This window comes from Callorhinus ursinus, unplaced genomic scaffold (assembly GCF_003265705.2).
Source record: "Callorhinus ursinus isolate GAN/ISIS: 27379988/994484 unplaced genomic scaffold, GSC_fseal_2.0 scaffold27, whole genome shotgun sequence".
Classification (NCBI taxonomy): Eukaryota; Metazoa; Chordata; class Mammalia; order Carnivora; family Otariidae; genus Callorhinus; species Callorhinus ursinus.
The window spans coordinates 18,527,845-18,540,006 of record NW_027397089.1 but is presented as its reverse complement, the minus strand read 5'-3'; the positions used below and the strand labels follow the sequence as shown (position 1 = coordinate 18,540,006).

Here is a 12,162-nt window from a genome sequence, read left to right as displayed (position 1 = left end):
ATGTTATTGGCCAGTACCATTCTTACGTTTCACAATCATGTAAATACCTTCCCACAAACTACCTGCCTTCTGTGAACACCCAATATTTCCACTTGTTGGCTGTGGAAGTCTTCCCTTCTCCAGCCCTGGCATATCATTTGCAGTGTTAAAGGAAAAGAGCATGTGGAGTGACCAGAATGAATCAATCCAAGAGAGGCTACAGGTCTAAGGAGTTAGATCACAAGTCATTATTTCCTATCTTCATTCTGTGGCATGTTTGCCCAAGAGTGGTGGAGTGAGGATTATTCATTCTGTGGCATGTTTGCCCAAGAGTGGTGGAATGCCCTTTGGGACCCGTGAGAGTCTCATGATCCTGATGTAGAGTGTAGAGATTTCAGGACAGGGCCACGACTTTCGATACACTGTTCAATGTAGACCACTTCCTTCCAGAAATTTCCTTCCCTGACCGTACTATACTCCTTTGTGCTCAGCCCTGATACATAACTCAACCTGCTTCAACGTCTGCCCCAGGTGGTGACCTGGAGCAACATCCTAGGATGAGGTGAAGATGGAGGAAGAAGTAGAGACAGAGGCCATGAGTTGGTAGGAAAGTAAAAAAGGAGGGACCACAGGGTGGTAATTACTGGCAAGAGGGTTGATGTGCCAGAGGGAGGGAGGAGCAGGAAGTGGAGATAACAGGATAAGGGTAAAAAGGCGGGCGCCTGGGTGGCTCAGTGGGTTAAGCGACTGCCTTCGGCTCGGGTCATGATCCTGGAGCCCTGGGATCGAGTCCCGCATCAGGCTCCCTGCTCGGCGGGGAGTCTGCTTCTCCCTCTGACCCTCTTCCTTCTCGTGCTCTCTATCTCTCATTCTCTCTCTCTCTCAAATAAATAAATAAAATCTTAAAAAAAAAGGGTAAAAAGGCCTGGCCCCCATTCTCCAATCTGGGACAATTCTGCAAGGACATCCCAGCACTGAGTACCCTCAGGGGGTAATCTGAGTCCTCTCTGTGACTATGTCACAGCCCAACTTTCCCTTCTGCCCAGTCCTACTTTCTTCGTTTCCCCACATGTCCCAAGAGTACTCTCCAATAAACTTCTGGCAGGGAAATTTAGTCTTAGGGTCTTCTTCCTGGGAAACATAACCTCTGACACAACATGTTTGTGAATTTTAAAATTCTTACTTCACCACAGTTAGAATTGTGTCAGATCTTGTCTATTTTTTCTTCCTCAAGCCGAGGCTAACACCGCGTCCCCATGTTAAGACAAGTGGGCCTAATGTTTTTAGGCCCACTTGAATTAGAAATTGAATCCTGCTATTAAGACTTGAGTGTAACCCAGGTAACAAGTGTTGGCGAGGATGTAGAAAAAAGGGAACCCTGGTGCACTGCTGGTGGGAACGCCAGCTGGTGCAGCCAGTCTGGAAAACAGTATGGAGTTTCCTCAAAAAATGAAAAATGGAATTTCCCTACAATCTGGCAATTCTACTTCTAGGTATTAATCCAAAGAAAACAAAAGCACTAATTTGAAAAGACATATGCACCCCTATATTCATTGCGATGTTATTTGCAAAGGCCAAGATATGGAAGCAGCCCAAGTGTCCATGAATAGATCAATGTATAAAGAAGATGTGGTGTATATATATATATATATATATATATATATATATATATATATATAATGGAATGTTACTCAACCATTAAAAAAGAACGAAATCTTGCCATTTACCATATCATGTGTAGACCCGATGGGTATTGTATAAGTGAGATAAGTCAGGCAGAGAGAAACAAATACCATTCAATTTCGTTTCTCTAAATCTGAAAGATGGAGTAGGTTGGGAGGAGAGACAAGATAGGTGAAGGGGATTGTAAGGTACAATCTTCCAGTTAGAAAGTAAGTAAGACATGGGATGTAAGGTACAGCATAGGGAATACAGTTAATAATATTGCAGCAACTCCGTATGGTGACAGATGGTAAGTAGACTTATCATGGTGACCATTTGATAAGGTAGATACATATCAAATTATTATGTTGTATGCCTGAAACTGATACAATACTGTATGTCACTTATTCTTCAATTTTAAAAAAAAGACTAATGTAACTATTTGGATGATGAAACATTAATATCTGGATTTCACACTTTTCATAATCTATAGAAGTGACTTAACCCCCTGGCCCTCACTCTCACCTCCTTACCTTTACTCCTGATGTAACTCAGACCTTTCATTGTCAAACCCACGTGAGCAATGACAGAATGGAAAGAAAAGGGCACACTGGCCTCTTGTGGAGTTGATTTGAAAGAGGGGGATTCGTTTTCAAACTTACACGAGTAGGAAGGACTTTAAAATTCATTTGTTTGTTTGATCTCTAGAGTACCTGTTCTCCAAAGGTTCCAACTGAAAAGAGGTTTTTAGCTTCCTCTTTTTTCTTTTCTCTAGAAATGTGAAAGTGCCATAATTAGGGGCATGGGTCTGATACATCCCACTCCCTGTCTTAATTTTCTTTGCTTAGAAAACCAGATATTTTCAGAACGGTAAAATAAATAGGGCTGGTTCCAAACTCATTGTGAAATAGTTTGTCCATGATGAGCTTCTTCCCCTTTGCAACAGACTATTTTTCCTTGTGGCTACTCTTCCCCTAACTTTGAGACTTCCTTGGTTTATTTCCAGCCTCCCGTCCATCCCTCTCCACAGCAGCCCTCTTCTTCATCCCGCTTTCCCTGTTCTGTTGTTCCCTGTCCATGACCCACAGCCAGTCTGATGGCCTCTAGGCTGCCCCATGTTGTCACTATAATGTGAATGTCCCCTTTCTACGGCTCCTCATCCAAGGCTAACTTTGCTCTTTTAGGAGGCTATGTTGTTTGGCACACTTATAATTGATTAGTAAGTATTTAAATAAATGGATGAGAATACGAATCAATAAACTGGTCCCTCATAATACACCACTTAGCACCTGCTCTGCCCCCACCCACCCAAGGTAAATGTGTATTAACAGGGGCCTGAAAAAAACAGCATGCCTTCCTTTGTAGCAGGACCAAACTAGGTTGAGTCGGGAGAGGAGTCCCATGACAGATTGGGTGGAGAGTATTTTGTTAACCCTGTGTTTCTGATACCTTGACACCTGGGACCTTGCTGATCCTGGAGAGATTGCTCTTCCTAAGGCTGGCCACTTCCAACCAAGCCAGAGCCCATATCCCAAAAACCTTCTTTACATTCTCACTGGGCTCTCATATTCTGAGCCACTATCCACCTGCTCTAAACGCCTCAGGGCCAGGGTCCAGACAACTAGGGACAGCTCCTATGCCCCAGAGTCTGCTGATATTCAAAGCAACCAATCTTAAGTCGGCTTACCTGGTCTTGCCTGTTCCTTCCCACAGAAAGCACAATAAAGCCTCTTGCTTATATTTTCCCCTTGCTCCTTTTGCCTCTTGACCAATCCTGGTGGTTCCTTAAGGTATGACATGTTCCCTCCTCTTGGAAACTGTAACAAACTATCTTTTCAATGTCAGTTGCCTCCCGGATCTGGTGGCTGCCCCATGTCTGAGTGATAATAAAACCTACATGTTAAAATAGTTATTTCAAATACTTCTCTAATCCCAAGTGTGAGGCTTCCCATGCTCACTCTTTTAGTACTGAGGGAAAGCTCTCTTTTTCTAAAAGTTCTGACAATCTGGAGAAATAACTATGACCCAGAGAAGGCAGTGTAGTATTAAGTTAAAAAAATAAAACTAATGGCAGGCTTTGTTTCATATGTGTTATCAACCTGGGATCTTAAAAAATCCTGTCAATTATTTTACTATCCTCAATGAACTGAAATTTAAAGATAGTGTTTTCCAAGGTCGCCAAGCCACATACACAGAAGAGATGAGACTCAAACACAAATTTTCCTGGCATTCCTCTGAATCATGCCCTGTTTCTATTCCTTCTACCAAAGTCTTCTAAATCCTCCAGTATCTTCTACACAGTTCTGTTGTAGAACATCACTGCTTCCTTCACACTTTAAAGAAAAGTATGGAAATTTCTTCATACTTTAAAAAATGAGTCCATAATGAAAAGTAGCTAAGATATTTCAACAATAACATGGGCTTGGGGAAATGAAAGTAGAGTCTTAAGAAGATATTACCCAAAGATAGAGAAGATCTAGAAATTAAAGAACTTTACAATCCTAAGTCTGATATTTAGTGAATGAATGAGAAACTTTAGAATCTCTTCTTTCTGAAAGAGTTCCACTCTTTGGTCATGAGTCATCAGAGCTACAAAACACAGATAGGCTGGGGCGCCTGGGTGGCTCAGTTGGTTAAGTGACTGCCTTCGGCTCAGGTCATGATCCCGGAGTCCTGGGATCGAGTCCCACATCAGGCTCCCGGCTCAGCGGGGAGCCTGCTTCTCCCCCTGACCTTCTCCCCTCTCACGCTGTTTTTCTCTCTCAAATAAATAAATAAAATCTTAAAAAAAACACAACAAAACAGATAGGCTGTGAAGAAGATAGGCAAAACTATCTTGCAGTTTTGGGGAACCATAAACCGAAGGAATTATTCAATTCAATACAATAAAGGTAAAAAAGCATAAAAAGGTAATATGTAATAAAATTGCTATCAAATGTCATCAAGCAGCAAAATGCACCGTAAAGATCTGGTCACTGTTGACCGGAGCTATGGGGGGGAAATACTTCAAGTAAAATATTTCACAAATTGACCCAACGTGGAACAAAATATAGCTCATGAGGATTTGTCTTTTGACATTTGCCAGATTCCTGCAGTGGTTTGGAATCCTTGATTTTAAGAAAAAAAAAAAAAAAAAAAAAAAAAGAGGGAAAGTTGAGTAAGAGGGAAGAGAGAAAAATAAGAAAGCTAATCAAATGACTTGGAAATAAAATAAATTGGCTGAAGAGTTGGACTGTAGGTATGGAGAAAAGAAGACAGGATTAGGAGGTCAAGAACAACCCGCAAGCACTGGAGGTGCCACTTGGAGATGGCGGGGATTGGCAACTGTTACGAATTTCCATGGACTGCAGGTAAGAAGAAATGAGTTGTGTGGCCAGAGGACCTCAGCGGGATATCAGGAAGAATTTCCTGAAAATGTCAAGAGCTCAGCTTTAGAGGATCAAAGGGAGGCTTCTGGGATGTGCCTAGCCTAGGACTATTTTGTAGCCTCAGGCGAGAGGCTGGGTGGTTTCCTGTAGCCCCGAGGATGGGCTGGATGGCCTCCCCACAATCCATTGGTCTCCTGTTGCTGAGACGCGTGCCCTACACACTGCTGCTTTCATAGCCTCCTTGCTGGCCCTCCGACTCCCAGCTCAGAGGCTGTGGAGTTTTCCCCGCAGAAAGAAACAGCTAAGTCTTTCACTCCCTGTTCCTGGCTTGCACCAGTCCTTAGGTGTACACTGTGGTTTTTCAGCTCTTCAGCATTTAGGCCCTTTCCTTCAGAGCCAAGGGCTTCCTGGGAACAATGTAGCATCTGTGTGTTGACAGTAACAGGCTGCGGACCAGAGACTAAGCCAAACTCTCCCTCTGCTTCACATAGGCAGCAGAGCACACCCCACCTGCAACAATCCACCCTTAGCCCCAGCAGGCCCCAGCACCAAGGGGCCCCCTCCTTACCTATTCCCCCAACTTTACCTAATTCGATTCCTAGCTCTTTTGCTACATTTACATGGATCCTCATGCAGGATGGTCTCTACCCACCTCCCATCCCACCCACAGAGTTAACAATAACACATTAGTGGCTCCTGGCTGGACGCTAAACAGTGGGCACCAAAGGGAGAGGTACCTACTGCTTAACTGGGCAGCTGGGTATTTACAAAAGGATCGGCCTGCAAAGAGATGCCAGTCTTTTCCTATAACGTTATTGCTTTTTATTTACTGTACGGTTGTTGATTTACATGGGAGTTAGGAACACTAAACCAGCATAGGATTTTTACATGGTTTGTTTTGGCTGAGTTTAGAGACTTGGAAAACATCATTTGACTCTGGCAAAAAGACAATTCCAGAAAGGTGTTTAAGACCTTCCTTTTGTCCCTGGCCCTGAGTTAGAGAGGGACATGTGCTTATAAAGAAAGTAGAGTTTCAACCCCTTGGTAACCATAAAAGAACAGAAACTATGATGTACGTGTAAGTCCTGTGCCGTGTACAGATTCACTAGAAAATGACAAATCAGAACAATCTCCCTCCAGGAATGTCTCCACTTCAAAGAGATATCACAGGAGTTCTCTTATAGGCACCCTTCAGTGACGTGTGTTGTGGGTGTATGGGACTACATGGTATGAATGTGTAGAAGAATACTGGATGGGCAGTAAGAGAGTGTAGACAATTTAAAAGAAAAGATAAGGAGAGTAAATGAGATTTTAAGGAACAAAACGGAGAGCTGTGTGTGTGTGTGTGTGTGTGTGTGTGTGTGCACGCGCGTGTGTGTAAGGCCTGGCGATCCTGTTATTTGGTGACTCTGAGGTTTGAGTTGCCCTTTTTTTATTTCATGTAAATACTTAGTAGTATGCAGAAGTATCAGGGAGAGATCAGAGTTCCGCCTTTGGAGTCTTTTCTTCTGATTCATGATTTTTTCTCTGAAAAACATCATGACACTGTTATTTAGATTTGAAGCCCACGCTTGGTTTTGAGCTCTGAGATTAGCAAACTGAACTATTTAATGCCTCCTGGAAGTCCTAAATCCATCCTTAATTTTTATCTCATGAACTCTTCTATATAGGAATTTGGGTTTTTTCCCATTAATAAGGTCAACAGAACGGTAAAGCCCCAAATTCAGCTCCTTTGAATATGCAAGATGTTTCCAAAGATGCACGTGTAGTTCTATTCTTACGACTCTCTCCTAGCAAGCATCCCGATCCTCTCCACCATATATCCTCATGTACTTTTGCTCTTAACCAAATCCAGTAGAGCTCAAAGAATTTTTATTCAACAGGAAATAAGAGGACACAGAGAGGAAAACTCAACTCGCTGTACCTGGAATCTCCCACTTACCAGCCGTTTTCCTTTGAGGAATCCGTCACAAAAGTTTTGCACATGCTCCACAGAAACTTCTGCGATGGCCAGCGTATCCCACGCCTCATCTAGAGTCTGGTAAATTGCCAAAGCCGGCAGTTGAGACTCCTTTAGTTTGAAAAATGAGATCACCTTCCCATTGGCCTTCACACCACTGTCCACCAGAATAAAAAGAATCTGCAGTCGGAGAGGTTTGAGAGGGAAAAAAAAATCTATCTGAGGCCTACAGGAGGAAGAGACACCTCATGATTGTTGCAGTTTACACTGATTGAGCTTGCGGTCTGTACCCTATAATTTAATGAATTTCTTCTTATTTTTCTCTGCTTTGGTATTTTATCCCTTTGATCAGGTTTATTTAATTTTAAGAACACAGAATTGGAAGCAGCTTTAGTGATTAGCTAAATACTTAAGTGTAGCCTAATGGTTAAAAGCGGATAATACATTCTAAATTTTGTTTCTGGTACTCTCTAGTTGTGTGCCTTTGGCACGTTACTTAGCCTCTCTGAGAGTCAGTATTCTCACTGGCAAAATAGGCTTTTGTTGGGGGAGATTAAATGAGACAATCCATTTAATATGTCCAGTATGGTTTTTAGCATATGGTAGGTGCTTGATAAATGTCATCTATTTGATATTATTAAATCAAACCTTCTACCCAAAGTAGAAACCTTTAGAATGTTCTTGTTAGAGGATCATTTACATTCAGAAACACTGAAAACTTCCAGTGTTAGGGAAACAGCCACCAGAAAGCCAGCTTATGTTACCACCATACAGTTGTCAACTTTGGAAAGGTATAGTTTAGGGACGCCTGGGTGGCTGGCTCAGTCTGTTAAGTGTCTGCCGTCTGCTCAGGTCGTGATCCCAGGGTCCTGGGATGGAGTCCTGCATCGGGCTCCCTGCTCAGCGGGGAGCCTGCTTCTCCCTCTCCCTGTCGTTCCCCCTGCTTGTGCTTGTTCTCTCTCTCTGACAAATAAATAAATAAAATCTTAAAAAAAAAAAAAACGAAAAGAGAAAAGGTCTAGCTTAATGCAGTAGCCTTGAAGTGGTTGAAGATTTATTATTTCAGTGATACCAAACAGAGCTGCACAAGGTAGAGAAGGAACATAACTAAATATTTATTAGACATCTAGTAGGCACCAGGTACGTGATAGGTGCTTTATATGAGCAATAAGTCCTGAGTCTAAAACTTTAAGAGATTATGGCAAAGAATAAATACATTGTGAATAATAGGGGATTTTTACTTTCAGCATCTTTGGGTCTCCATTTTTCTCTCCACTTCTCAATGCAGGAACAAAAAAAATAGACTCCCCGCCAAGGGAAGATATGGTTATATAGGTCTTTAACACTCTAAAATAGACCTTTAATTTTAAATCAGAGTAATGTGACTCATTATGTCCCAGTTCTTACTTTGTTATCTCTTAACCATACCCACTTTCCTTATTTATCTAATCTCTCTGGACCCATCTCCCCTTTTTTTAGTGTCCTTTGTCCTGGTACTGAGTAGTCAGAAGGGTATCTCCCATTACAGACTTACCTTTCCCTGGAAGAGCTTGGCTGCCTTCTGGTATCTGTGTAGGCTTTCTTCATACTCTGGGGAGGCCTTGTTCATCATCAGTAGAAGATGAATCTGGATCACGCTATTAAATAGGCCAATCGCTTTCTGGCAAATTGAAGTGTATTATAGTAGAATGAAAGAGACAAGGAGAAAAAAAAAAAAAACATTAGTGGCAACCCAGTAAATAAGTAGGGTGAAATATAAATGAGAGCTGTCCATCCATAACATAAATGGTAACTAGTATCCGTAACAACTGGGATATTGCAGAAATGATGGAGCGTGACTTCCAAGGTTAACTCATATATGACATAGAGGCTTCTACCTTGTTCTCTCTTCTGTCACTCACTCTAGGGAAAGCCAGTCCCAGTGTAGGACATCAAGCAGCCTTACGAAGAGATTCACACAGCACAATGCCGGCATTAACTTACCAGCTATGTGAAGTGGATCCTCTAGCTCCAGTCAAACCTGCAGATGACTGCCTCTCTGACCAAGGGTGGCAAGAGCCTCCAGATCAGAAGCCCCTAGCCTAGCCACTCCCAAATTGTTAGCCCACAGAAAGTGGGGGAGAGAATCAATTTTTACTGTTCTAAGCTGATACATTTGGGGGCAATCTGTTATATGCCGATGGACAATGAATACACCATGTAACCTATCAGTTACTTTTTTCAGTTCCTCTTCCTGTCCCAAGAGCAGTCAGATACACCTTTGAATGCTTATCATGTACGGGGCACTGTCTCCGGGTCTTTACATATAACTAATTGAAGCCTCAAAGTTTCAGTTTTATCAATGAGGAAATTGAGGCACAGACTGTCCCAAAGTCACGTAAGGGGCGGACTGGGAGTCACACCAGGCAGTCAGGCTCCAGAGTCCAGACTCTCAACCATCACGAGGTACCGCCTGATGCAAAGCCGCATCTAAACGGACTCCGCCGGAAGCTGTCTACCTCAAACCTCGGCAATGAGATAAGCTCTTCAGGAGATCAGAAGCACTGGCTCTTTATTTGCTGATGAGAGAGGGTGATTTCCCATGAAGCTGTCGGTGATGGAGGGGAGTGGGACAGCCGTGAGCCAGGGTGAGGAGAGGAGAGAGCGCGAGACTACGGTACTGGCTCGCTTCATTTCTTTTTCCTGAAAGAGTGCTCCAAGTGTCTCTGTTTTAAACAAATCCCTTTCCTTTTCACTTCTCCCTCCTAAATACAGAAAGTGCTGCTGTAAAACTAGCATGCGTATAGGAAGAGAAGAGTACAGAGGATTAATGAACCATCAAGGCAGAGTCCCAGGATGGTGGGAAGGGCGGCAGCTAGGTAGACTTCTGGAAGCTACACACTTCTCTGGAGAGATTCTCCAGCTCTATCGGCCAACACATCGGCAAGGAGGGTTCAATGAGTTCTTTCCCGAGACTTTCTCCCTGGAGTTTAAAGCCAGCTCTTGGATTTTAAATTTGGGAGATTGGATGTTCAACAACCATCTCTTGTCTTACTAAATCCTGCTACTTAAATGTAAAGCATGCATCCATCTTCCCATAGCAGAGATGGAGAATGATTTTTGGGAAGTCAAGAAATCAAAGCTAAGGAGTCAAAAGGTACAGCTGTCTTAGCAGAAGGGATTGGACATATCAGAAGTGCTTAATTTAAGCTTAATAGACACAGCCTGATTTTTCACCTTGAAGCCAAATATTAAGTGTGTACATTAAAACTATACAGCCGGGGGGTGGGTTGCTTGGGTGGTGCAGTCAGTTGAGTTTTTGGCTTTTCGTTTTAACTCAGGTCATGATCTCAGGGCTGTGAGATCAAACCCTGCATCAGGCTCCGTGCTCAGCGCAGAGTCTGCTTAAGACTCCCTCTCCCTCTCTCTTTGCCTCTGCTTCCCTGTAAAATAAATAAATACATCTTTAAAAAAATAGTGTACAGCCGGCCTAATACGTGGTTGTGGGTTTCTGCCACCTCGTTGTCATTGTGCAAAACTTCTGCATCAACAGCAGGTGAGAAATATCTACAATAGTGGGTGGGGGCAGGTCTCCAAATGAGAAAAATATCACTTTGGGGTAATGAAAAAGGTTGCAATAAAAGTTGGACTTGCTTCTCTAAAGAAATTCTTACCTAATTTCTTCTTGATGTGATTTGCCTTTACTACTAATGTGGAACTTAAAAACAGTGTCAGTATTTTGTAAGAAAAGAGACTAAGAACTCAGGAAGACCAGTCCTTGCCCCTACCTTCGTTCGCCTGCAGAACTCCAGGACCCCGGGGCCATTAACCCAGGGACTCTCAGATCATCGTTTCTGCTCCCACATGCACTCCTGACCTCTACAGACATAATCATGAGAATGATGACAGTCTAGGAGAAAAAATGCCTGTTTTGAGTATTGCTGCCAACACCCCTGGGGTGCATGTGTTTGGAATCTTAGAAAAAATGGAAATGGAGTCACCACTCCATGAAGACAAACGCGGTGTGAGAGGTGGACAGGAATTTAGTCAACAGGAAAAGAGGTGTTTCCTACTGAAGGCTGTGTGGGGCTATGGAAAAACCACAGGATTCAGTCAGACAGACAAGTCATAAAAAAAAAAAGAAAAAGTAGGGACAAGTGCAAAGGTCTGTGTCTGGAGCTCAAATTGCTAGTCCTATGGCTTTGAGGAAGTGAGTCCACTTTTCTGAACTCTCTTTTCTTCTACTGCAAAATGGAAACAGACAATATGAACTAATGCATCAGCAGTTAAACTTCCTGCCTTCCACTATGCCTTTCCTGCTTACTATGGGATCCCGAATAAGTCACTTGGATCTTAAATGTACTCCTCTATAAAATGGGCATGATAATTTCCTCTCTCCTCCCTCAAAATATCAACATGAAGATTAAAAGAGAAAATGGGTGTGAAATGGCTTTGTGAGTTCTAAAAATTGAGATGTGCATCTCAAGTCGTGTTATTAGAGAATGTACAGCATTTCTGAACAGAGGAAGTCCCTGGGAATTAATACTCTATCACTTTACGATCTACATCAGGGAAAATAAAAGACAGGGCATAGAAGGTACTTGTAGAAGCCGTAGAGTGTTAGAAGGACAGAAGATTATCAGAATAGTTGGATCATCACCTTCACCCGAAGACAAATCTAGAAAGAAAGCTGACCACCGTGAGAGTCTAGGCATGAGGAGGGGGTGCCAGACCAGGAATTGTTAGTTACTGGTCCACAAGGAGGTAGGGAGAGGTTTTAAAAGCTTTTATAGAAATTTTACATTGCTGTAACATCCAAATATGTGATCAGTGGGCCTTATTTTTTAATATTTCATTTGTCTATTATTTACTTTCATTGTATTTTGCAAAAGTATTGGTCATGAATGCTTTTGGAAAAAAATGGACCTTCAGCAGAGATTGCGATTTTGTTTGGAAAGTGTAGTCTAGAGGGTTGCTCGGATGAGTTGCCTTTAGTGAACCCTCTCAGGCAGCAAAACTCAGAAGTTTTTGACTCAGTCATCTTGACTTTGCGTTCAGGCTCTCTTTCTTACTAGTCGTCTCATGGGTATTTAAGTTTTCTCTCTCTTTCTTTCTTTCTTTCTCTTTCTTTCCTTCTTTCTTTCTTTCTTTCTTTCTTTCTTTCTTTCTTTCTTTCTTTCTTTCTTTCTTTCTTTCTTTCTTTCTTTCTTTCTT

At 42.4% G+C, this 12,162-nt stretch overlaps 1 protein-coding gene across 6 annotated transcripts in view; it reads right to left on the bottom strand.

The window, feature by feature from the left end:
* Window positions 1-5,806: 5,806 nt before the first annotated feature.
* Window positions 5,807-12,162, bottom strand: part of ERP27 (endoplasmic reticulum protein 27) — a 23,091-nt gene continuing 16,735 nt past the window's right edge. For 5 of the 6 annotated variants that reach the window (XM_073877937.1, XM_025879603.2, XM_073877938.1 and 2 more), the window contains 3 exons: window positions 8,504-8,629; window positions 6,952-7,149; window positions 5,807-6,536 (listed from right to left, as the gene is read on the bottom strand). In XM_073877937.1, coding sequence (XP_073734038.1) covers window positions 6,489-6,536; window positions 6,952-7,149; window positions 8,504-8,629 — 372 coding nt within the window. In that variant the 3' untranslated portion in view covers window positions 5,807-6,488. The remainder of the gene's footprint in view (window positions 6,537-6,951; window positions 7,150-8,503; window positions 8,630-12,162) is intronic. The other variant, XR_012373982.1, reaches the window with a different exon arrangement.